Raw genomic sequence first — 27,513 nt, forward strand, 5'->3', positions numbered from 1 at the left:
CAGGTCCTTTGGATTTGACTGCCTTGGAGGGGGCAACTGTGTCGGCACATTCAGTGATCCACTGGGAGAAGTACTTTCCTTCCTGTTCTGGGTTGGATGTTGTGTCTGCAAGGTGGGAGTTCAAAGCCTTGTTCCACTGTTCTTCGGATATCTTTTTCCAGTTTCTGCATGTGAAGCTAGGGGGCAAGGTGCCAGTGTTGGTATCCTGAGATGGTGAAACTGACGCTGTACTGGTTGGTCCAGGTGAGCTGAGAGACGTTGTTGTACTTGACTCTGTCAAGGGACGTGAAAATGGGGCCAAGCGTGTGTCCTGCGATGTGACTAGGGTTAATGACAAGTTGCTTGAGGCCGATGTTGCTCATGCCTTCCAGAAGGTCGGTTGTGTTAGGGTCACTGGGGTCGTCGAGGTGGAAGTTAAGATCTCCTAGGAGGATGTAGTGCTCGGAGTCGATGATGCCAGGGATGGTGTTGCAGAAGCTCGGGCGTGGTCAAGGTGGTTTGTAGGAAAGGATGCCTCTGATGGTGCCTTTTCTGCCTGTCTGGAGTTGGAAGTTTAGATCCTCCATTATCATGGTCGATTTGTCTCAGGAGTTCGTACAGCTGATTGTGTCCTTGTAGATGATGGCAATTCCTCCTCCTTACTTGTTGGTTTGTCCCGATGTGTTATTTTGTAGCCTTCGGGAAGGACTATGGCAATGTCTGGCGTGGAGGTGGAGTTCAGTCAGGTATCTGTGAGGAAGATAACATCCGGGGTGAGGGATGAGATCCTGTCCCAGATCTCTGTGGTGTGTTGGCATGGAAATAGAGTGTTGAGTAGGATGCACTGAAGCTGTGCTGTGGCAGACTCGTCGGCATGGCGCATGTGGTTGTCTTTGCGGTGTCTCTGGCATTGTTGGTTGCTATGGTGTTGCAGGAGAAGAGACAGTGGTGGCACGCAAAAGGTCCTACCGTTGAGCATGGAGCGGTGCGGCAACAGTTGCTGTTCGCCATCCGGGCTCCGAGTTCAGCGGAGGAGTATATGTGGGTGGTCGGAGGACCAGGGTCCTGAGCGCGGTCCAGGCGCGGACAGGCTTGCGGCCTCTCTTAAGTAAGTCCTGGGAGGGAGGGGCGGGGCGCTGGGTGACGGGATGCAGGTGGGCGAAAAGGGCCAGAAGGAGCATGAAGGAAGCGGCAGAGAGGTAAAATGCCTACTAAGGCGGTGTAAGAAACAAGGGAACAGCTACAAGCTGAAAAGACAGCCAAGGCACTGCAGGAAAGCGCCTCGTAACAAGGCACTTTAATCAAGGCACACTAGCTGCAGGCGGCAGAGCGGTGACCGCAGTCAGGGAAACCTGCTGCAGGGGAGCAGATCTGGGGGAAAAAATATTTTTTATTAAAATCCTGTTTATTCAGATAAATATGCAACATGTTAACACTTCCATGCTCACAGCCTTCTGGTAGAGGACCACAAAGTAATAGCTCCACTTTCAAACATAGCTGGTAACATGTCTCAGTAGGTTAATGTACCAACTGCTGATGTCTGCAAGTAGCATGATAAAGACCAGCTCAAATCCTTGTTGGGCTGGCTCAACCTTTTATCCTTCGGGGGATTAAGCGAACTGGTGCTACACAGCAGACCAGTTCTATATTAGCCACTGTTACGTCAAGCCTTGTAATTAATAAGTAAAACAAGATGAAACAGGCATTGGACTACAAAAGAGTACCTAGGAACATATCCCAGGGGGTCGACTCATCGACCGCGCACATAGGCCACAGGTTCCGTTACAGTATTACAGGCACGAGGGTTCATGTATTCACTGCAAAGATTTTTATGCAGCATGCACGGTTAACTTGGCTTAAGATATATTTGTATCATTTGTAGGTAACATGTTCCAAAATGATGAGATAGCTCAGTAGGATTATGTACCTACTGCACAGATCAGTGTGTAAACTGAAAACGACATGTTCCAATCCCACTATGATCATTTTGTGGGAATTAATGCATACACGGCAGATATCTGTGTAACCCGACATATTACCAACCCCAGTGTTAGAGTTTGTTAATGAACCCCCCCATGCAGACTTGTGGGTGCAACCCACCCACTTGTCACAAGCCAGTTAAAAGGTGGTAATTTTATCCAGATCTTTGGTTTGAAGAGGGAGAAGACTTAACTTCCAGTATTCTCTTTTCATAAATCTTGTTTTTGAGCCTGGTTTTGTCTTAACTCCTTTAATGATGTTGACTGTTTGAGTTTTTGGCAAATTGTACTAGTGTCATAGTTCTTGCTACTTCGTATGTGGTAAGGCAGATTACACTATTTAAGTCCACCTTTTTTGGGGTGGTGTTAGCCAAGACTTTTAATTTCACTAAAAGTTTATGGATAAATAATTGTAGCGGTTTTCAGACATTCCTCTTCATCCATAGGTCTTTTATTTTGACATCCATATTTTAAATCGGCCCACTGCAGCATACAGCAAATAGTAGTGGGTAAACCCACTTCAGCCATTGCCTAACTAAACTTTAAGTGACAACATTCTTCCCTTTCACGAGGAGCACAGCCACACAAAAGTAGTTCAATTAAGTGCCAGAGACCTTTAAGGCAATGTGGGCTTTTTTGAAATTATTTATTTTCTTTGATTATGATGGGCTACTGCTGCGAATCCTTTTGAATTTAAAATGTTTCTTATTTAATATGGTGCTCTATTGCTGGCAAAAGATGGAATGAATAGATGAGAAATATTTAGTGCTACAAGAAATGAAGGCACTCTCAAAAATATTTCAAATCGTTTGATTCCGAATATTACCTATTAACACCATTGCCTTTTAACCGAATTCTTTACCAAAATTTGGTGTATAATCAATGGACCATTTTGTTTTCCATTATTCAAAAACTTCACAAGCGAGTACTATACCCATCCCCTCCTTATATCAGTTGAGCTCATTTTGCTTGCTTGGTTAAAACTCGTAAACAATTTACACACCTTATCAGTTTTAAAAGTCCCCCGCTGTCACTGACCAGAGGGTTTAATTCATTAAGCAAATTAGGCACACAAGTGAAACTTGGGTGTACAAATAATGTCATTTATTGAGAAACTTTTTTCCTTCGCTGAATCAGTAAGTGCAGGATGAGCATTTGTAAATGAGATTTTCTCAAACAAGTATTCTGCCAATATGACTTAATTTCTGTGACAGGAAAATAGCCCAAGGAGTCACATTCAGAAGTGTTCCAAGGTGAGTCTACTTGCAAAGGGTCAGGTTGATCAAAATAGCTCACGTTTGTAAATGATACCAAGGCTTTTCAGGGTAAACTACTATTTTGCAAACGTCTGAGGATTTACATTTATTCTTGTAAAGTGCATGATTAAAATGTGTTATCTAAGTCGAAATTGGGAGGGAAAACACCCAAACTGTACAGAGAGTGGGAGAAGAACATAGTCTTCCTCGTGGAGAAACATAAGAAAAAGCGAACTTAAGTAAATACCATTTCTACATACAGAAATGTTTAGCTGTACATTGCACATACATAAAGGGTTGCAGGTGTGTGTGCTCCTGGGAATGTGCCACTGCCGCACATTCCTTGAATTCTATCTAAATTTCATGAAGTCAGAAATTGAAGGAAATCACAGGCATATCGCTGCTTGCGTACATTTACAACTTTCAAGTTGGAGTTCGGTGGATCATGCCCTTGGTGAACAGCCCTTACTCTTATACACTGCCATACAATACTTTCCTGGAAGTAAAACTTGCTGTGCGCTTGGAACTTTGGGGCCTGATGAAGAAATCACTTCTATGTGTCAGAAGACTAGCACCTCTTCCCTTCAAGTGATTCATATCCAAAGGTTAGTAATGTGCAACAAAGTTACTACATTTTTTACTCGCTTTCAATTAACTTGGTGTATAGTACATATACACTACTCAGCATTAATATATATCAATTTGTGAAATGCAGCAGTTTGGGGAGAGGGGGGCAGCCACCCTAATTTCAGTGACTCAATATACTTTTGACAGGAGAATCCTTGGAGCCCTCCAACTCTGGATCAATGAGACCACCTTGTACAAGTTTCACCAATTGGCCAGGAACTGTTAAATGATCATCAGTACAAACTACTCACGCAGTAAAACCATTGATCATGTGTGCATATTTGAGCAGGACTAGATCAAGCCAGCCGCATCTTCGCTTTCTGCCAGTGGTTACTCCAACTTCATGGCCTCTTGTCTGAAGAATATCCCCAATTTCCTGCAGAGAAAGAAATTAAACGCACATAAAAATACGAAATTAAGTACAATGAAATATATTTTACCAATTATGAAATAGGAATCCACCCTTCGACATTCTGCTAAACCTCTGGTTCATGATACAATGAACTTGTTATTAAGAATAGTCGAATGACAAAGTAATTCAAAGCGTAGCCTGGGCCATCTTCCGTGTTACTGTTTTTGTTTAATCAGTTTAGCAACCCATGGCAGGACACTACAAGTAATGCAAGCAAAATATTTGTTACACAAAGATAAATAGATGTAATCTAATATCTTCAAATGCATGTACATTGCACGACAAGGTCATTTAAATGATCTTAGAATGCACAATGCTGGGTAAACAGTGCATCGGGTGGTGCCCCAGGCTCTTCTAGCTGTGCTAGTTGATGCTAATGGGAGAGAGAAGTCTTGCACATCCAGCCAACTAAGTACCACAGCTCTGTTACTCGGCTGACAGCTGTCAAGTCTAGAGGGCCCACTGGTATTCCTTAATGGGTGAAGATGTCTGGGAAAGAACCATACTGCAGTCCTCAGTCTTGTCATATGGATTGGGTTTGTAAGAAAACTGAATTCACAGGTAAAACGCTTATTCGGAGTCCCTCAATGCTCTAACTGTTACCAGGTGAAACATGCAGCGCTCCATTTGCAACCACCATTTAGAGAGTGGGGAAAATCGAAAAAAGCTCCACCCAAAAACAAGTGGTGATGGGATCATGGGAAGGGGATGATGTTCATTGCAAGGACCACTTTCAATCAATCAATCAATCAATCAATCAATCAGGGATTTCTGAAGCGCGCTATTCACCCGTGAGGGTCTCAAGGCGCTGGGAAGGGAGGGCGTGCAGCTCCGATTTAGCTGAAGTCAGGTCTTGAGGCTCTTCCCGAAGGTGTGCAGAGTAGGGGAGTGTCTGATGTTGACTGGGAGCTCGTTCCAGGCTTTGGCTGCAATGTAGGAAAAGTCGCATCCACTTGCTCTGATTCTGCAGATGCGTGGAGTTTCTTCTAGGGCGAGGTCGGCGGATCGGAGGTTTCTTATGAGTATGGGGAAAGAGACTTTCGTTGAGGTATTTGGGTCCGCTGTTGTGGAGGGATTTGTAGGTGTGGGTGAGTAGCCTGAAGGTTATTTTTTTCTTGACGGGTGGAGGTCTTGCAGGAGTTGGGTGAAGTGCTCATGCCGTGGGATGTCGAGGACGAGTCTGGTCGTGGTGTTCTGGAGTTTGCGTAGCAGGGATTTGTTGATTCCAGCATAGAGGGCGTTTCCGTAGTCCAGTCTGCTTGTTATGAGTGCATGGGTGATAGTCTTTCTGGCTTCGGGGGGTGATCCACTTGAAGGTCTTGCGGAGGATGTTGAAGCAGGTGAAGGCAACAGCGTTGATCTGTCGGGTCACGGTGAGGGAGGAGTCTAGTATGATATCGAGGTTTCGGACGTGGTCCATGGGGGTGGGGTGGTGCCGAGGGCCACCAGGAGTTGTCCCACGTCTGTGGGTTCGGCAAGGAAAGGCGTGAGTCTGATCCTTTGGGTCTGCCGGCAAGGAAGGAGCGGAGCCAGTCGAGGGCGGTTCTCTGTATTCCAGCATCGTGGAGTCTGACTGCGAGGGTGCGGTGGGAGATGGTGTCGAAAGCTGCGGAGAGGTCGAGTAGGATGAGGGCTGCGGTGTGGCCTTGGTCGAGGAGCAAGTGGATGTAGTCAGTGGTGGCAAGGAGAGTGGTCTCGGTGCTTTGGTTGCTGTGGAATACGGATTGGGAGAGGTAGAGGTTGGAGTTCTCTTCGAGGAAGTTTGTCAGGTGGGCATTGATGATCTTCTCTGCAACTTTGGCTGCAAAAGGAAGGAGAGGGATGGGTCGGTAGTTTTTCAGGTCCGTCGGGTCAGTGGAGGGTTTCTTGAGGAGGGAAGGTGCCGGATTCAAAGGTGGCGTTGATGGTGCGTCGTAGCTGGGGCGCAATGGCGGCAGCGGCTCTGTGGAAGATGTGCGGAGGGCAGTGGTCTGTGGGGGCTCCTGAGTGGGTGCTCTTCATGGTAGTGGTGGTACCTTCGGTGGTGACCGGGGTCCAGGCGGTGATGGTGGGCCGGCTGTCGCTGCTGGAGGAAAGGGTGGTTTCTGGAGTCTGCTCGCTGAAGATGTTGTAGAGGGCTTTGATATTCAGGTGGAAGTAGAAGCAGAGCTTGTTGCAGAGGTCTTGGGAGGGAGTGACATCTGTGGCTTCGCTGTGGGGCTTGGTGAATTGCTGGATGATGTTGAAGAGTTCCTTTGAGTTGCTGGAGTTGGTGAGGATTATATTCCGGATGAAGGTCCTCTTTGTGGATCTTATGCGTTGGTGGTAGTCGGTCATGGCGTCCTTGTAGGTGGTCAGGTCTTCTGTGGTTTTGCTTTTTCTCCATCGTTTTTCGAGATGTCTGCAGGAGCGTCTGGCTTCTTGGAGGTCAGTGGTGAAGCAGGTGGCCTTCAGGGGCGTTGTCTGTCAGTGGTATGGAGGGGAGTGAGCTTGTCTGCGCAGTTGGTAATCCAGTAATGTAGTTCCTTGGCTGCAGAGTTGGCGTTGGTTGAGGCTGGGGGGTTGCAGCTGAGGGTGGAGTTGAGGTGCTCCTCTGTGACCTCGCTCCAGTTCCTTCCTAGAGGGCGAGGAGTGGGTTTGGGAGTGGTGGCAGTGTTGAAAGAGAAGTGTATGCAGTGGTGGTCCGTCCAGAGGGGCTGGTGGTGTGGCAGAAACAGATGTTGTTCCCACCTGCAAAGATGGGGTGGAGGGTGAAACTCCTGTGAATTAGCTCTTTCTTTTCTTCGTAGAACCTTTTAACCGTTCTCTGACTCAGATTTGCAGTAAGCACTCTCCATCGGATGCACAGGACTCTTTGGTGTGACTAAACTAATACTTTAATGCTCTTATGATAGGAGTCATGTCCCAATTTTTCTTAGCTACAGTGAGGATATCAGAAAATAATTACTCTGAAAAATAGATAGGACTTTACACCGGTCCACAAAGTTGTTATAATTATTAATTTACATCTATAAAACCAGATGAACCTCTACCTATACAAACCACTCTTTTACCAATAATGTTTGGCCGGTCCCAAGCCCAGCTGAGAAAGGAGGAGGGTTATGAGTGGGGCTAGCTAACCCACGATGTAAAAAAATCCTAGCTACAGAAATCAACCAAAAGCCATCCCGACCTTGGGGAGAGAGGAATCTCCTTCAAGTAGATTATGACGCCTTATGGTGAAAGCCAGGAATCTCTGAAAGCCACAAAGTCTCATCCACCTGTGGGAAACGGCCTTTACAAAGCGTCTTTAAGCACGTGTTCTGTTTCACCTCAAGCTAAACAACGCTTGCCTTAACCACACATATGCCTGAACCATGCATATACGTGGTTAAGGCAGTCGACGTCCTAGCTTACTAAGCGGGCGGGGAGAGGAAGCAGAAAGGAGGACCTGGAAGAAGGACAGGGACGCGGTGAGGTAAGATGGGCTGGGGTGGGTAGGTTTTTAGGTAGGGCAGAGTTTTAGGCCTCGGGCAAGGTGGAAGGGGCAGTTGGGATGTTTTTAAGACTCAGGGCAGGGGGGGGGGGGGGAGTCTGGATAGTTGAAGGTTTTAGGGGTGGGGTCATATTTAGGACTCATGGGGGGGGGGGGGGAGGTCGGGTTATAGAGCGGGGGCCAGGATTTTAGGACTTAGGGGCAGGGTGTGAACTTTATCATATATACCTTTACCAAACATGCCTTTACCACAAAATTGCGTGGTAAAGGCATGTGTCATAGAGAAATGTGTTGTTTAGGCACATTAGTTGTTGGGGCTGGTGGTAGAGGCACGTGTGGTTCAGCCATGCGTGCCACTGTCATTCAACCCCACTTGCTTTTGACCAAGACCACCACCATCGTGACAGAATATGAGGACCGTGTACATGGCAGGAAAAACAGGCCAAGTGACAGCGAAGATTAAAAAATGCAACACTTCCCTGCTTGGCATCAGCGAGAGCATATAGTCTGGACAAAAAAGACCGGCTCCAGGAGGAATCCTGCTGTATTCTGGACACAAGGAACAGAACGCCCCACATACTTGGGGAGTAGCACTGATGCTAAAGCCAGCAGCCAACAGAACTCCGATTGGATGGGAAGCCCGCAGTCCCAGAATCATCACAGCGACCTTCCGCATAAAGAAAAAGATGGTTGAACATGAATATTATCCAATGTTATGAAACTACAAAAGACAGCAAAGAATAGGAAAAAGAACAGTTTTACAACAGATGCCAGTCCATCCTGGAGAAATGCCTTGAGAGAGACATCACCATACAGATTGGAAATCTCAAATGACTAGGTTGGAAGCAACAACAGTGGATACAAAGAAGTCATGGGCAACCATGGCCTTGGAGACATGAATGAGATTGGTGAAAGGCTCACAGATCTCTGTGCCCTGAACAGTGTGGTAATAGGATGTAGTCTATTTCCACACAATAGAATACATAAGGCAACATGGGTGACACCAGACCATTCAACAGAGAATCAGATCGACCGTGTCATGATTGCCAAGATGTTCTACAGGTTTGTGCAGGATGTGAGAGTGATGAGAGGAGTAGACGTGGCGTCAGACCATCACCTTATCATGGCCAGGCTAAACCTGAAGAAAGCATGGATGGAACCCACAAACTAGCAATATAACACCACCTTCCTCAAAGATACACAGCAATGGACTGAATACCCCAGTCACCATCTGTAACAAGTTTCAAATCCTGCAAGACCTAGAGGACGAGAGAGACCCAGTTGAAAGTGAGTTGGAGAAGATCAAGGAAACCATGACATCAACCTGCTAGGAGGTCCTGGGTCTCAAGAAACACCAGCATAAAGAATGGATCTCCACAGAGACTCCACAAAATCCAAGAGAGAAAGGAAGTTTTCCTATAGTTCGTGTTGATGATATCCCTTGTTCAGATCCAAACGAGAAAAGAATGTCACCTTTCAGCTGTGTAATTATATCTGCAATGTGCGGATCGAGATGTCGTTCTCTCTCAATCACTTTGTTAGCTTGGTGCATGTCAACAGGGATGCGCACAGTTCTTCCACTGTCCTTTGTGGGCGCTACCACTATGGAGGAAACCCATGATGTCGGACCAGTAGAGCGTTCAATGATATTATGTTTTACAGCATTTCCAGTTTTTTCACAACAGCTTCCTGTAAATGAAAAGAAATTGACGATGTCGTTCAGCAATAGGGCGAATGTCCTCATTGTTATGAAGTAGCACTTTCAAGGTCTTAAATTTTCCTTGTCCATGAAACAATGACCGGAAATTACTTACTATGTCTGCATGTGCATTTATGTTACAGTTGATGGAAATCAGACACGTCTACAGCAGTACTGAAACTGTTCACACACGCACTTGAAAAAGTACCTTTAAGAACATGAATCGGTGCTTGTACCTTCATCTTCTTGTGTCACAGAGTTGCTACAAATTTTCCTTGACTTTGCAATGGCATGGAGGCACCCCACATGTATAACTTTGTCTTCGAAAATGTGAGATGGGGCAACTGCGCCCGTTCATTGTACTGACCTGTCAGTGTGATGTTCATCGAATACACCACTATCGATGTTAAAAGGTATGGATCAACCATTCACCTTTAGTGTGATCTTTGCGCAATGTCCAAAAGAACGTGTTTGTTTCACGTGGTGTTCTCGCTTGGACTTAGACTCTTCTGCATGAAGTCAAACACATATGCTCACGTCGTTCCACAGTTAACATCATCATTGCACAGCCATCTTCTTCGCTGTTGCTCGACAATGAAGCTGAGTAACCTCTGGAAGATGAATTTGATGACGATCGACCTCGTTTACTTTCTACTTGCCTCAACTGGTGTCGCTGCTTGGTCTTGTGGGTGTGGCTAGAGGATTTTTGGAGCTTTCTGATGTCCATTTTCTCTTCTTGACGTGAAGCAGTCGGTTTCTACTTTGCTTTGCAAACTAATACAAAATGGTTTTCTTTCCTGAAGCCTCTGCATGTTTGTCCAATGGTGGGACATTTACCTTCTTGCAGAAAGGAAAATCAGCATCGGAAGCACAATTTATTTTTGTTTGGAGACATCACTTTATGGCTCTCGAACTTGTGTCTCTGCTTACTTTTCATGTTCAATGCTGTTTCACTCTGGATTAGTCCAGCTTCCATATCAGCAACTTGTTGATCGTAACATTCTTCTGCTCTCGCAGCCATGAGCATTCTCTCCAGACTGAGAGTCTCATGCAGCATCCATGGTCTGAACAAGTCGGAAAGAGAACCATCGATGACTGAGGCGGATGGCTTCTTCATCACTGAATTAATTGAACTTGCAATGCTTGAAGAGTGTCTCAAGTCTTTCAGTAAAATCATCCACAATTTCTCCAGCTTGCTGTCTAGCTTGGTTGAGGATATTCCTTTCGTAGTCTATGTTTGGCACTGGATTGAAATCGATTCCTAATGCCAAATTAATCTGACGGTATGAGGTTTTATCAGCTTGTGGCACTTTTTCTCACTTCTTTTACACCATCACCTGCAAGGTTCTTAAAGTATTTGATGATCTTTTAGTCATACGTTTCTTCTAGCATGTCAATGAAATCATCAAATATTTCAATCCAGGTAGTCCATCTAGTGCCAATATTCTGTTTTTTGGTGGTGTCAAACTGAAGCGGCAGTTTCAAAAAGGCGGCAGTGCCGCCATATTTGACACCGGTTTCTGCAGGCATTGGAACTTTTCAAATCTCGAAGACTTTTTGCATTGTGCTGAGCACAACCGGTTACTTTGGTGGTTGCAGCTTTAGGTCTCCTTGACCACAACCCCACGTGCATTCACTTGTATTGTTGTGGATGCTACTTTAAATGCACTGGTTCCTGGTCAGAACTAGAATCTGTGTTGGATGCCTCATTCTTCGTTCTTGCTGGTGAGTACAATTATGTTCTTTCCGTCTTGACACCTCTACTTTCCTTGGTGCGCTTTTCTGTACCTGGCTATCGCAACCTTCTGTGCTTCTGTGGACCTGGTTGTCGCTGCCTTTATCGCTTTTGTTCTGTATGTATGCTGGCTCGGTGCAATAACTCTTCTTTAAGCCCTACCAGCAGGTTCTGGGCCAATTGTGACTGAACTTTATGTACGGCCTTCCCCTTCTTCAAAAGCCTTGCACTGGTGGGAGTGGCGCTTTGACTCCACATATGCCAACTGTTGACAGCTTCATTTCAACTGTGGCACACATCACACACACAAGCAGTTTTCTGGACCTCGGCAAACTCTCAAAGAGAGCACTCTTGTTACTTCTAGCTGCAGAAGCCCTAACTGGTCGCCAGTTGTAGCGTTCTACCCAGCCAGGTAGCATGCAAATGACTACGCCACACACAAAACTCTGTAATGGACATCTTTATTCTTCAGAGTGCAACCGTTAACTAACTGTACACATTGCATCATGAACTTTATTAACCACACTCAGACACACCCAAACAATTATATCATTCTTCTACGGAGTCCATCAGGGACCAGGAGGGTCCGGCTTCATATGCACAAGATACTACAAGAGCCATCCTGACTGAACACAATGAAGGAACAAGTCAATGTTTCGCTGCGAGACCAGCAAGTTGGCTTCCACAAAGATAGTTCCTGCACAGACTAAATTGCAACACTGCGCAACATCATTAAGCGGCCGATGGAATTGAACTCCCTGGCCTTTGCAGATGACCTGGCCCATTTTTACCATACCCATCTGCAGATGCAAGAGAAGACAGCCATTGTGGCCGCCTCATCAGCACAAATTGGCCTCAACATCCACAGGGGAGAAACCAATATCCTGAAGGATAACATGGCCAGTACAACTACATTCACTGTTGCAGGCAATGCACTGTAAGAGGTTGAGGCCTTGACCTTCCCGGGCAGTGTCTTAGACAAGCAGGGCGGCACAGACTCGGACATCATGGCAAGAATCAGCAAAGCAAGGGCTTCCTTCATTCAGCAGAAGATCTGGTGCTCCAAGGACCTAGTGATCAGGCTTTTGAACAACAATGTAAACTCAGTCCTTCTGTATGGAGCAGAAACTTGGAGGGCCAAAGTGGCCACCACCAACAAAGTCCAGACCTTCATCAACACCTGTCTGAGAAAAATCCTCCAAATTCACTGGCCAAACACCACTAGCAACAATGACCTATGGCAGCAGACGTTCCAATTCCCTGCTCATGAAGAAATCGCTGGGGCTTGATAGGCCACACCTTCTGCAAGCCCGCACCAAACACCACCTGGCAAGCCCTGACTTGGAACACTCAAGGGAAAAGGAAAAGAGGAAGACCAAGAAACAGCTGGTGCCGAGGCCTTGAGGCTGACCGCAAGGTGATGGGTTACACCTGGAGTCAGACTGAAAGAAAAGTCAAGACACAGATGGCTGGAGAATTCTGGTTGATGGCCTATACCCCAGGAGGGGTAGTAGGCATAAGTAAGATAATGTTCTCAATCGTGTCATAGTCCCGTTGATTTAACTTGACATATTTCTATAACTGTTCTTAAAGTGAGCATTTATGTTCTAGTTTGACAACCATGTTGAATTTTTAATCTTGAATTGTTCACCTAGCTGATATCTATTGGTTGTTGATCCTTTAGAAACAGTCTGTTGTGTGAAGCTCTAAACAGAAACTTGCTTATCATTCTGTCTGGGGGTTAATGTTGGTAGGAGTGCTGAAACCACCAATACTTAGTTTGTGCTGCTTGATTACAGATGGAACAACCAGCACATATTTGAGGCCTTTGGGACTCTTTCCGCCTAAACCCAGGGGCATGGGGGTAGTCCGGGTGAAGGAAAAAGTTTGAAGTCCTATTGCACCAGTCCTGTCCTTACCTTACCTTACCTTTGGCCCTACCCAGACAGTGGACACCTGTTGTACAATTATGTGAGATTCACTAAAACCATGTACATGTTCTACTCATTTCCGGGGCAGAACTGTCTTACTATATCATAGAGGGGCTCCCTCACCTGCCGACAGTCCTCCACTTTCAATGTGACCATCGAAGGTTTATGGAGCTCAGAAGGTTCTGCACAATGATTGGCTAAAGCCATAGAAGCATGCAGAATAATTAGCTTTCCTTTCAAATATAGGGCCCTTTACAGGAAGGGAAATGAGTGAGCCCAACAACAAAAGGGAGATGTAGAAAAGTGGGAGATGTACAAAGGTTATAAAATTGTGGTAGAAAGGAGAGTCTAAAAAAGAATAAAAGTAAGGGACGAAGATAAAAGGAACAAAGAACCATCAGTAGAAAATTAAGATGGAAGAAAGTGGGAGACAAAGAAATGGAAGAAAACACTGCAGAAAAGAATGTCCTAAGAAAAAATAAAAAGCAGCAATTAACAAATTAAGGGGGGAATAAAAACAAGGAGGAATACAAAGGAATCAAAGGAGGAAAGACAGGTCGTAGAGAAAGAAAAAAAATCAAAGGAGACCAACAATTAATGAAGGGGAAGTTATGTTGAAGGAAAATCTGCCTTTTCCATTATCATTTTAAATCGAACCCTGAGGCTCCCTTCCCTACCATCCAAATATAGATAATAGTGTCCAACAGGGTAAGCTTTTTTAGAATTTCACTGATTCGAATTGCTCATGGTTGTGTGGGTTTTTGTGGGTGTTGTTAGTATTAGCACTGTGAACACAAAGTTACTATGATTTTGTTTTATATTTGTGTGATATAAGTTTGGTATTGCACATAGTCTTCTGCATTGAACCACTTGGTATCATCAGCCCCAGTCGGCTTTTTTGCAGACACTATTACAGCTGCATTAAATTAAGGTTTGTTCTTATTTCGTCTCTTTGCAGGTCATTATATTACCAGAGAAAATCTCCCTGCCTTCTTAATCCTAGACTTAGTTGTGTATCAATTTTACTGATTGACTATATTTAACACACATCACTGATTGCTACAATGACGACATGGAACACCTTCATAGTCCCTCCCCTGGCACTTCTTCGGTCCAGATGAAAGTCCTGGACCATTTAAGCTCCTGGTGGAGGCTGAAACATTTCAGCCTTTTTTTATGGTAGAACTTTTCCCTGGCATTTTAGCCTTATCGTATGGTGAACCCGGCAAAACATTTGGCCAGCCATTAGTTAACTTCAATTCCACAGTAATTGTTCCTCACTCTATTATCAAGGTCCCTTCATTGTGATAGTGCTCTTTACACAACCGGATTTTGCTAGACCTCTCAGCTGCCTTGGACACAGCCAACCATACAACCTTTCTCCACACCCTGGAGTCTTGAATGGGATGAATGGAATTCTCTGGCAATTTCCTTCATTGATTCGCTTTGTACTTTTCCATCCGACACATGTTTGTTCACATGGGCTCCTACAGGCCCAAAACATTCCCTCACCTGCGAAGTCCCTTCAGGTCCATACTGTCCCATTATCCTCAACCTGCACGTGAAGCCCCTTGAGAATTTACTCACAGATAACAAAAAGAAATTCACCAATACGTAGTGATAGACCACTCCATCAGAAATTCTACTCTGCTGAAGACATCCAACATGTCATGCACTGTCTGCCCCTCCTTCTGACTTGGATGTCTAGAACTTAGCTGAAGCTCAAACTCACAAGGACAACATTCCCAATATTTTATCAAAAAAAGAACTTGCAAGAAAAATCATGGAATTCACTGCCGCTCAATGTGGCGGGCAGGGTGGCTTTATATAAAAGTATCTCTCTTCACCGGCTACTCTACACCCTTCAGAACTTCTCATACAAAATATCACCCTCCCTTTCGCACACAACACAATCAGCAGTGTTACAGGTTCTATGGGCCGGCAAACAACCTCAAATAGTGTATAGGAAGTGTGTTCTTTCACCAAATGAAGGGGGTTTGAGAACAGCAGATTTCCAATTATGTTATTGGGTGAACCAAATCCTCCCTTTGAATGACTGGCTATTCACTGATCTAGATGACCCCATGATGCTATCAGAGTTGGAACGCAAGAGCCATATGGCCTTATACACTTGCTGTATGGGAGACGCACACACTTAGATCCCCCCCCCCCCGACCACGGGGACAACCCTGGCCTGGTGGCACTGGGTCCTCTGATGGATCAAGTGGGACAGAGTCTTGATCGCTGAAACACCAATATGGGAGACGCATGGTAGGAACATACGGTAAAAACGGCTGGCTTTTCAGCATGGGTCCTTAGCAGTATCTCCAGGCTTGGAGATGTCTGGGTGGGAGCCTTATCCAAACTGTATCCTATCTGGTGGGAGCGTATAACATGCATCACACACAATATCATCGATACCTACAAAAACGCCATGCATTGATGGCACACAGAGGCATCTTTATTAAACATCCCGACCATAGGGAGAAGAGGCATCTCTAGACTACCATACAATGGTAGCCAATATCCCTGATCCTCTGGTGGTGTTGAGAGACAGGTGGGTGCAATATGTCAGTCCTATAGATGATACGGATTGGGTGGAGGCAAGAATAGCTCCACGGATGGCGATCTCCATGAAACTGTCTCATATTTTACTGAAATATCTACACAGAGTATAGTACAGACCAACCAGGCTTAGCATAATGAAGCAGAGCCTTGATCCTAGTGGTCTTAGATGTAGAATTGAGTTGGGTATCTTTTATCATACAGTATGGACATGCCCTATTATGTAGGAATGCTGGTCACAAATTAACTGAGGTGGTCGGCATAATGGTCGTAGCTTATCCCAGAATGCCACTGTTTAGACTGATGGATGAATGGGCAGGTCCACCGGGAACCAGAACCATGATGGCACTTGGACTTTTAATTGCCAAACGTGCTCTAGTCTGTCACTGGTGCTTTGTTAGAGCGCCCCTACATAGGAATGGGGACACAGAATGCACTTGTGTTCTGAATCATTTACAAAGCCATAACAACCAGCAATCCCCTTATCTTATAGACTAGCTCACCATCTCTAGTGGCTCTCGGCACGCCCAAAGCCAGGACACCACCAGACCAGAGACCAAGAAGTACAAAAAAGAAATACTCAGGTAATAGCCCATCTCCATTTATGCACCCAAGATCTGGAACAACATCCCTATATCCATCAGGAATGCCCTTACCTGCTTCAATTTAGGGAAAAGCCGTCAACTTGCCTCTTTAAACAACACTATGTTATGATGCTGTAACAATGTCTTTATCAGTGTCTGTGCCTTTGATCCGATACAGCCCCCGCTGTCTTTTGGCTAGGTGTGCGCTCTACAAATACAACATACATATACGAACAGTACCTCAAGCGGAAGAGATCCCTCAACCTAATGGCAGAGCATACTTATACCAAGGGCCCTCACACGAGTGAGAAGTACAGCCTATGATGAAGCTTCCTATTAACAAAAGTACCAACATTATATATTGCTACTGAACAATATAGGGAAGTAAACTGATGTTCCCTTATGGCCCAAGACAGTTTTGTACTTTCTCTAGTTTTTTTTTTTTGCCTGGAAGTACTTTTGTGTACAGATAGTACCTTGAGGGAGGAAGTTGTGCTTTAGAATGGTGTATCCTTTCTCCTCACACGTTGGGGTGTTCGAAATTCATGTAATTTGTTTTCACGTAATTATGCAAAATTACACATAATTATGTGAGATTAATAATATCGAACTATATTTTAGTGTGAAATGCATCCTTGCTTCAATTTTGGCACGAGCAAGCTTTTAACTAAAAGCAGCACAAAGTCTTTCACGTTCTGCTGTTCCAGCGCATTCTCTGAACATTTTAATAGCACATTACACCATTTGCAGTACATTTTTAGTGCGAATGGCATGTAATTACACCGAGTGGTGTAATGGCATAAATTTCCCTAACAATCACATCTGAAAAGCTGAACTTTGATAACATGGGAATAATAAGAACCATTTATATAACATTTTCTAAAGTGCAGGAGCACCTCACTTAGAATTTGACAGAAAACTGTAGAAGGTCATAATAAAGCTAATAGGTACTAGCAGAGAGACCAGCTTTATTCACTTTTTTAAATAAAAGAGAGAATAGAGAAAACACTACATTCCCCAATACGGTTTTCAGAATCCCAAGCTAAACTCAGTGTGAAACTTGCTAGCCTGTCTAAGCAGTCACAAATCTAGAGTGCCACAGCATTTGGAATCAATTAACCATGTGAATTATGCAATTTTCTTTCATTTGAGAGAGACTGATTTTGTATTTAATTCTCCATTTCTAGCACAAACACAGAATGGTGGAGTTAAAAAATAATAAAAGAGAAAAATGCTACGATTCTGTTTCGACAAATGGCAAAAAAAATCAGTGCTCCTTATATACTCGGATTAAAAACTGTAAAGGTATAGTCTTTACTGTAACCAATACTTACGTTATTTTGTTCTGTAGGGAAGGCACCAATCCCGACCCGAGTTGTATACGCCTTCACAACGCCATACACTTGTCCAACATTCTGTGTTGGCATTCCCAGACCGGTACATACTCCTCCAACAGTGCAATTTGAGGAGGTAACAAATGGATATGTTCCTTAAAAGACACAAACAAAGGAGATGACATTAGAATCAAGTGTACTTGTGCCTCATTTCAATATACCTTTACACTCTTCACAGGTCTTATTCCAGTTGACAAATCATTTTTATGGTTCGCCTATTGAAGTGTGAGAAAGTGTGTAACTTCATACCTTTGTTTCAGTTCTGTGTGTTTTGTTTATCTGCATTCAAGATTTACTAAGTGCTGCTATGTGTGGCTGGTGGCAGGAATGTCAAAAAGAAGGACCACTTCAGAGTTCTCTGAATCCAATACCTACAGATTAAGAGAAAAGGTTTTCCAGTTTGGACACTCATGCCAAAAAACTGGCCTAGGGTCTAAACTCTGAATCGTGAACTTGTTTGCTGCAGCATGTTCCTTCACTTTCCAAGCCTTGGTGGCTAGGTGAAGCAAAAGAAGGGTTCTAGATATTGATGCATACCAAGTTAATGGTATTGGAAAGAGGAGAAAAAGCCAGCTTTCCTTTGGAGCAATGTGCCCCCTGTATCAAACAGAGTGGTGGAGGAAAAACTGAATTAGCACCACTGACGACGGATAGAGGCCGAAGCCAGCTCCTGTTGATGCAAAGGGGAAAGCCGGGTTACAGGGTGACGTGAACAGAAGAAATATCCCCCCCCCCCCAGTAAACTGGAGTTGCGTGCAGGATAATCTCCAATTTTGACGGTATGGCAGAGTGAGAAAACTGATTGAGCAAGAAGTCTGTGACTTCATGACAAGGTCACAACTAGAAGGTTGACCACTTCCACGACATCTTCATAGAATATGGGAGCTCAAACAGCCCATAGTTTATCCAAATGTCAGTACCTACACCAAGCATTTTAAGTAGTGCTCACAAAAGGGCTCAAGGACCCTGGGCTGGATTCAAAGTATGAGGTCAGCAAACAAAAATGTAAAAAAGCGCATAGTAACAACATTGGTGCTCCTGGTGTTAGTTTGATAAAATAGATAATTTCTGAACAGGCTGCACCAGAAACACATACGTTAATGGTTCACACCACAGAAAGCAGTAACTTTAAGGAGACGCAGCCAACCACCCTTCACCTTGAAAGATTTGCTGGGACATTATATGGAAAAGGAGTATGTGGATTTGTATCTGCTTTGAGGGAAATGTGTGTATGCTGAAGGTCGCAAGTATGAATCCCAAAGTTCACCAAACTTTTCCAAGGTCCAAGACTGATAACACGATATTCACTGTCTTGAGTAATACTATTGCCTCTTATTATAGCAAGCTGAAGCTTGATCAATAAAGCACTATGTATGTGCCCATTGTTTAGTAAAGTTTCCCGTTCTTTTTCATCCTGCGTCACTCCTCTTTTCTAAGTCCCGCCTTCAGACAGCTTTTAGCTGTCTGCACACGAACACTAACTTGGTACTATCCCAATTCTTGGAGTGGGCATTGGGTCAGCCCATTGGTTGGCTTTCTTGTCAGTCTCATTTGTTTGCTTCTATTTCAATGTCTTTCCTCCTTTTTGTACTTGCCACTCCGCTGGAACAGAGCTTCTATCTTCCTTGTGATTGGATGACTTGTATCCTTTAACTGGTCCACATCAGGGAACAATTATTTTCTTTTTCTTACAGCACTCCATGGGAGAACGTTTTCTTGCTCTCCCCCGTATGCTGCTTAACAATCACACCCCTGCTTCCCATGCTGCTTGCCCGTCCTAAAAGTAGTCTGTTGCTTTCCCATCATCAGATGGAAGCAGTACCTAGGAGCCCTGAATGTGTTCATGAGGACAGGAAACTCTCCCCCAAACACAAGTGTGGTTAAAGAGTTTGTTGTGCTGTTCTCTCATCTCACCAGTCCTGGAAAGAAGGTAAATGTGGATGTGAGCTAGAGAAGTTAGCGGTGGGGACAGATCAAGCAAGCAAATGAATTATACGGTATTTTATTACCTTGGACCCATGGAATGATTGTCAAAAAATGTATGCGTAATTAAAAGTGTCACAGAGAAATGCACCCTTTCTCCCTCTTACATAACCATATACCAAGGTAAAGTCACAGAAAACCTGACCTTGTTAATGCAGGGTCATGTAGCATTCTTGTGGAAACACTGACTTGATGGAAAATGTGGATGGAACCAAGTTATACTCTAAAGCACCCATTGGGAAAACAGCGTCGGTTCCAAAGTGCAAATAGACTAACTCCCAAAGAATAATGTATGCCAGGTGCAGGCCTTTTGTTTCTTTTAGAAAACAATCCATATAGTATGAGTCTGTAGAATTTGCAGATAAGACTAGGGTATAACTGACTCAAAACACTGGTACGGTCTGTGTGGTCACCCCCTGTATGATAGGTCATTGGCTTATTTATTGTCCAAAACCTGAGACATTATATTTTGCATTGCTGCAGATGCTCTACATTCATCTGGCTTCATCAGGTTTTCAGAAAAATTCATTATAAAAATACATACAAGTACATGCACATAGAGGGGCTTTCAATCAGCCCTTTTTTTCAGTTGGTCTGTTTAAGTGTCATTCTCATTTTGCTACAACTCATCATAGTATAAAAGATGGGGTCAGCCTACCTCAGCCATTGGCTGCGTTCACTATGAAATATGACATTTTGCTCTACAAATGTGCAGATCCAGCTACAAAGTAGCCCACTCAAGTGCCAGGGCTGAAATGCCAATCTCTGCTTTTATTTCTGCTTTCATTACGTTTTGTATTTTCTTTTGCAATGGTTCATTTTAATTGCAAAAATGTGCAATTCAACCATAGAAGTCCGAATTATCTGGCAAATCACCTAATGGCTCCCCCGGAGACCGCATGATTTTCCTGAGGTGCGCTTTGACGATGGTGACACTACACGCTCCTCTACCCCTGCAGATCATGAGGCAAAATTCTGCCTAAACTAAAATACTACCTGTCAGTGATTAACCGTATGTATGTACTTGTTAGGTGTATACACAGTAGGTGTGCACCTCATTAATTCCTAATTATAGTTTTGCTTAGGAGTGGCACGCACCGGGCTGGTCCTCGTAAGGTCCTGAAGAAGAGCTTTGAGGGGATAGCTCGAAACATGTCTACCCAATACCAGGGACTCTATAGTCATTATAGTTAGACTTTCCCTATTATTAACCCCTGAATTTAGTCATACCAACTAGGTGCAGGAACAAAATATTAGCCCACTAATTAGGTATTTTAAATTTTTTATTTTTCCACTCCACTTTCACTGCACTACACATTTTCCACAACTTAGTGCTCCTACGTAGTTCCGCTAGTCACAGCACACCTCAATCCAGAGCGGATTGAGAGGACCCCAATGATGAAGCATGCCACCTAGGGGAAACCCTGGTGGGTGAGGGGACTCTAGAAAATAATTTTTCTTTCTGGAAAGAGGATTTTCATACATGTTCAGTGAAAACCCTGTTCTTCCCCATGGTTAGGTTTTTATTCTGGTATTCCAGATTTTGTGAAACTTCATTCAGTTAGGAGTGTGAACTTAACCTCAACCTCTATCTCCCCCCATCTTTTGATTGCCATATATCACTATATCACCAACTTACAAAAGTAACTTGAAAATGTAATAACTCAAACTAGCGCTTACTGGGCAGAGAAAGACTAGGTTGAGTGTAATCACAACTAGGGCCCAAAATGCACTAACTACAATCCATAGAGAGAATGAGAACACTGCTCAAAAATGCCAAATCACTTTTTAAGTGGCCCTCACATACGGAACTAAACCCCTCCTTTTAATCTACTGTCCATCGGGACACAAAATAGCAATGAATTTTGCCTGCATAGATTCAGAATACTTCTAACTTCAATGATCCGCAACTCCAAAATGTTTTACCATTATTCCCAAAAAGTGTTATAATTGTAAGCACAATCCATTTAAAGCGTACCAAAAGAAAGCAATTTTTTTTTAAATAAGTAAAACTTTATTCACCCCCTCCCTCGAAAAACAAACAGAAAAAAAGAAACAAAGCATTCGATCAGGAATAGCAATAGTACAGGCCAGACAGTACACGAGAATACGTTGATCACTCTAGTCCATAGTGTGTGCACCATCGGCCCCAGATTATTCTTGTGTTTATGGGGGTCCACCTCTAGCAACGTATACAGTTTCTTCAGGTTTAGCACACCAGTCCAATTCCTTGCGCCATGCTAGTATCGATGGCCGGTTGGCCACATTCCAGGCTCAGGGAATGTCCTATTTGGGTATAAGGGTGTCCAATCCTACCAACAACTCCCCTACCTCTTCGAGCAGACCCAGGAGTGACATTCAAGGGGAGAAATCTATAGGCTGCTCCAGGACAGGTAACAATGCACGAAACACATCCACCTAGTACTGGGCTATCCCGAGGCAGGACCAGATCGAGAAAGCATTTTTTTTTTGCATAAACCTTGTGCTGATTCACATGTCCTGCAATGTTTTGCAACCACCGAATAAGATGTAAAATATCGCTCAAGGGGTATCTAAATAGAAAAATCTAAGTTTAGTGTGCATCGACCCACGGTCATGGCTGCAATCACCCTTTGCAAGACACAAACTGAAATTCCACAATGCCCTCGAATTAGGTGTTATCTTCAGAACTGGACTAAATAGGGAGTGGCTCCAAATACTTTGTGTTCTTAAATGAGATTCTTTGAATATCCTTAACCCCTAAAATCTGTCTAATGATTCAAAACTTTAGTCAACATGAGTTGTCTCTGGAGCGTTAACTCCAGAACAGACTCTAAACCAATGTTTTTTTCAGTCTATCAGTTTTGTTTATTTGGGATTTTACTGATAAAACATGAAAGTATGTAAAATTAAAGATGACCCAAAAATCACAAACTGCCATTCTGGCAACTGATAAGCAGTGCGGTAAAAAGAAAAAAGAAAATAGCAAGATACAGCCGCCATCATTTTGGTTAGCGTAAGATCCTTCAGAAGGCCCAAGGCTGGTGTCAAATTTCGAATGCATGTAGCTCTTAAAAGAGGCAGCAGCCTTTTAATCCTAGAGGCATTGGCTGACAGAAAAATTATCTCATATTAAGCCAAATTAAAAAAGCTTGGCCAGCGGTCTTTCTGGAGAGATCCCTTACCACACAAAGTTAAGAAGGTTCAGTTCCAAGACACCCATCCTAAATTTAAGGAGCAATGTTTTAGCCAAGACTAAGGTAACATCATCTAGAAAAGGCTTGACTTTCAAAGTGCATGTATGAAACAGAAAAGTCTTGCTCTAAGTGTCATGTTGGCATTTAAGAAGCTGATTCTCTTCTGACCTTGTAGCGCCCCCACCCCCTTTTCTGCTGCAAAGCGGGCTGCTGCACATACCCTTTATGCCAAGATGTTTCTCATACTAGAAATGTGGAGCTTCTGTGATGATACAGGATGACAAGCTAATATCGCAATTCGGAACACCTCCACCTCTTCCAGACTAGCCTTGTCAAGGGTGAAGTTCTTTCACTCACCTTCGTGTGGTAAAATCATCACTTGTTTTGTTTTCCCTACATTAACTAATGACTGCCTAGTAGAGACCTCCGATGACGAATAGGATGATGAGGAGCACAGTGACCTTGCTGCAAATGTTTTGCCCCAATATGGGAGTCCTGGAAAAGGCATGGGTGAATAGGGTCTCCACAAATGAAACAGTTAAAGACCATCCTAAATATGCAAGCAAGGGCTGTAATCCAGGTATGGAACTCATTACAAGTGCCCAAGAGCTTACATTTGGGCGGTACACAAGTTACCAACCCCACTGGATTTACATGACCCACTGGTTTACTGTGGATTCAGGGTGGTTCGGCTGGGCACTTGGCATGCTCGAAGCAGGTCAACTATATGGCTCAAACTGTGGGAAATCAAGGAATTACCGGGTGAATTGGGTGAGAAATTTCCAATACCCCTGCTAATTCCTAATTTCTGGAGGCACCTTGTAAACCCCTGGTAGTTCTCCTACCACCCCAACGGGAACTGAAATATCTGGGTATAACGGAGGCACTTGTATCATGGCCATACCGATAATCATTTAGTGGTATCTGCCTCGAAAGCGGGATGTTAACACTTTACACCCTCAACTGCAAAAACTGCCAAACTCTGGACTCGCATTTGGAGTAGGAGAGGTTATAAGGATAAAAAAATTGTTCCACAGTGTAACGCAAGCCTCCGAACAGGAGCAGATGTTAAAGCAACCGAGGCTGACACAGGTACTAATTATGTACAACCAGAGTTTAATGTGAAAACACAGTATAACCACTGGAGGGATCTGAGAGCGCCAATTTTAAATATTTCAGAGAATCTCACTTTTTTGACACTTGATATTGCAGAGGACACCATGTTAACACTGGAGGAAAATGTCATTCCTTCAATGCACTTAGAGGATGAGACAGCTCTTTTGTGATGATTCAGTGGATGATTGCTGGACATGCTCTTTAGAAGAAGCGGCCATTTTAAAACAAACTCCCTTTGAAGAGTGTTCACACCCCGGTAGACCATCTCCACCTAATGTTTTAGGGAATTTAGTTTTCGTGCTTTAGGAGAGCAGTCCAGAGGTACAACTAACAATAATGAAAACACACCAGAATTAGAAAGGATGCATTGTCTTTTTGACATTAGTTTTACATTTTACAGATTTAGAAAAGCTCTTCAATCTCTCATAGGCAACCATAAATCAGCATCAATGATGGAGCTAAAGGACATGGCAGCACTTCAGTGTCAGAAATGGGGTTTCATTGAATGGCCAATGTTAGATATTTTATTTGCATACGTCTTTTAAAATCACAAAATCAGATTGATGGATGGTTTAGCCGATGCAGAGCCCAAAACCATCCTACATCTAGAAAAATAATAGGACATCCTGTATATACTGCAGCAGGACTTTAGGACCGGGATGGTAAGAAGACAAATGCGGGTGGCCGGAAGATGTGATTTCCCATAGAATACTAAGAGAACTACTTTCAGCTAAACACTAAAGATTCCAATACCCTTTTGCTGCCTATGTCCGCCCTAACTCTCTGAGACAGCAAATATGTTTTGGGTGCTTCCCAAAAACTCTAAATAAATATATTAAAGGATAATTGAGAAGTTCATTGCTTCTCTATCAAAGATTAACAAAAATAAATAATTGCTCTAATAGATGAATTCAAGTTAAATCCGCATAGCTGCATTTATGAGCCGGAAACGCTATAACACTCTTTCTCCAGGTATACTCTTACAGTACTACTACTATAAGTAAGAGTAATTAAACACGAAACTTGGAAAAACGGGAGATCAGGACAGGTAACTTCTTTGATGCCGCATTCACACCTCAGGGCTACTTAAAATTACAATCAACACATATTCTGCAATCTAAGAGTTGTTTCTTATCAAAGGAGGTAAATAAATATGTGAATTTGTATGTACAAACACATTACTTCAAATATATTCATTTGGTTTCATAAATAGCTCACAATAACTCAATATGACAAAGAAAGCAAGTAGGTAAGGTGGCAAAAGAAAACATCAAGCCCTTCCCTATTTCACTTTTTGCTACAGAACAAAACAGTACCACTCTTAAAAAACACATATTGGACACAAGACTGTGAAGCAATTCAGCGATAAAATGAACACAATATAGACATTAACCTACCAAAATCAATATCCAGCAATGCTGCATTTGCACCTTCTACCAAAATTTTCTTCGGTGGACCATGCAGAGCCTCGTGCATGAAATAAACACCATCTCTCACCATTGGCTTGACCCTTTCTATATAGCCCTGAGTGAAACAAAGTCTTATGAAAGAAACTGTACCAGCAGACTGACTGGAACATAAGAATACAACATCAATCAGTGCATTATTAAGAATCAGTTACTCACCTCTCATAGGATTTTAAAGACCCCTCTAAGATATGGTGAGCACCTCCTTCAAGCATGTAGTATGGGGGTACTGTGCCAAAGGTAGAAATAGTCAGACTAAAGATGAATGAGCAGTCCTCCCATGCTACCCTGGCCCTGCACCCATGCATGACTCTCCCTTCATTTTCCAGAATTTACGTCAACCAAGGGGATGCACCTTCGTCATTGCTGGACCTGCGCGATGAGAGAGTGGGCGGTCGTGAATGGGTGGGCTTATGATGGAAATACAAATTTTACCACAAAAAGTGAGTAATTTATCATTACCTGTACATTTACCCCCTAAGCACAAAATGTGTGAGAACATTACTGAGAAGGAACCTTATGGGCCAGGGTTAAGAGTCACTGCCAGCATGGATCAGTCTAACACATTCTGTAGGATTGTTTTTTTCTAATAGTATGTCTTACATGGTGCCTATGTGCTGTACTATAGATGATAGTGATGGGAACTGGATAGCTTTCAAAGTGGTTCGTTCACTGTAGACTAGACATGTACATATTTGGGAGGGATACGGACTAAAAAACTAGAACTGGGATATATACTTCATCATCTAGCAGACCATGGATGTCTTGGGAACTTATTTCCAAGATGAAGTAAACTAGTCTTAATTGTATTATCAAAACAACAGCTTTATCTCTTCTGAAATATAAAATTATGGAGGATCTCTTCCTTCCTGGGTTCATTCATTCTTTAAAGATTGTGTGGATGAAAAAGTTACTTACCTTCAGTAGCAATATTTCTAGCATGTAACCTCCATGTAGATTCCTCACCTTATGAATAACTATGAAAGTGTCAGAATGGTCTGGAAAACATTTATCTAGCAATAGCTCTTGGCATCACCAGGTAGCAACCTGGGGCTTTAGATAACTCCACTTGCATGATGTGACAGCATCAGAGTAGATTAGGTACCAATGTGTGTCATTGCTGATCAATATGCGCGGAGGGAATCCATGACGGGATCAGCAACTAATAAAGAACATAGCATGTATGCATACCTTGGGATCTCATTATGCATGGCACTAACTCATCCAGGGAGGAGGAAGGGCAGTGAGAAATCTGCAGAGATTATGTATCCAACAGAAATATTGTTTTCAAAGGTAACTAACTTTTTATTCTAATGGGTACAAAGTCCAGCAGATTGTTTACTTAATGAACGAGATCCAAACCAATCCCTTCATGGAAGGCGAGATTAAGTAGTGCTTATTAACCAAGGAAGTCTTGTAACCAAAGAAGCCAAGCAACACAGCTATGGCCTGACTAAGTGGTCGGGCAGTAAGGCAGTAATGTCTGGGAAAAACAAATTGAAGGGTGACTACGCGGCAGCCTGGTAGATATCAGCCACCAGGACGCCTCTGGTGAGACTGTGGAAGGAGCCAAGGCCCTAGTGGAGTTGACACCAATGACATTCAGAGGATGCTTAGTAGCTACAGGATAACTGATCATGGTAGAGAAGATGCAAAAAGGTGCATTTGGTCATTGCCTATCCCTTGGTTTGTGCGAAGCCCATCAAAAGCTGATCATACACGTTGTTCCATCAGATGGGGTTGATGTAGTAGGTGTGACGATCCTGGGATCCAGCCTAGCCAATCTCACTTCCTCCTTGGTTGGAGGAGGAGGAGGAGGAGGAGGAAAGATGAAAGAGTAAAAGAATAACCTCTATGAAAGAGCGAAAGCACATTGGGTGGGAAGGAAAGGCAGGTAGGAAGGGCCAATATATTGAGATATAACATTATAAAAGGAGGGAACACTGACTATGGCCCTGAAGTTCTCAGACCCTGTGGGCTGAAGTTAATCCCACCAAAAGAACTGTTTTCAGAGTGATAAGTTGCACCGCACAACTATTTTCAGCTCTAATGAGGATGGCATTAGGAAATTCAACACAAGATTCAGATCCCACTGATAAAGAAAGAAAGAAAGAAGAGGTAGGACGCCAGTAAAGTAAACCTTGTGAAAAATGTACC

At 43.5% G+C, this 27,513-nt stretch overlaps 1 protein-coding gene across 1 annotated transcript in view; it reads right to left on the reverse strand.

Moving 5' to 3' along the window:
* The window catches only part of ADSS2 (adenylosuccinate synthase 2), a 338,000-nt gene that overhangs the window by 18,062 nt on the left and 292,425 nt on the right, over positions 1-27,513 (reverse strand). The window contains exons 8-10 of the mRNA XM_085611393.1: positions 25,288-25,414; positions 17,556-17,710; positions 4,093-4,217 (exon numbers count right to left, since the gene is read on the reverse strand). Coding sequence (XP_085467519.1) covers positions 4,093-4,217; positions 17,556-17,710; positions 25,288-25,414 — 407 coding nt within the window. The remainder of the gene's footprint in view (positions 1-4,092; positions 4,218-17,555; positions 17,711-25,287; positions 25,415-27,513) is intronic.

The sequence above is a fragment of the Triturus cristatus genome, chromosome 6, assembly GCF_964204655.1.
Source record: "Triturus cristatus chromosome 6, aTriCri1.1, whole genome shotgun sequence".
In the NCBI taxonomy this organism is placed as follows: Eukaryota; Metazoa; Chordata; class Amphibia; order Caudata; family Salamandridae; genus Triturus; species Triturus cristatus.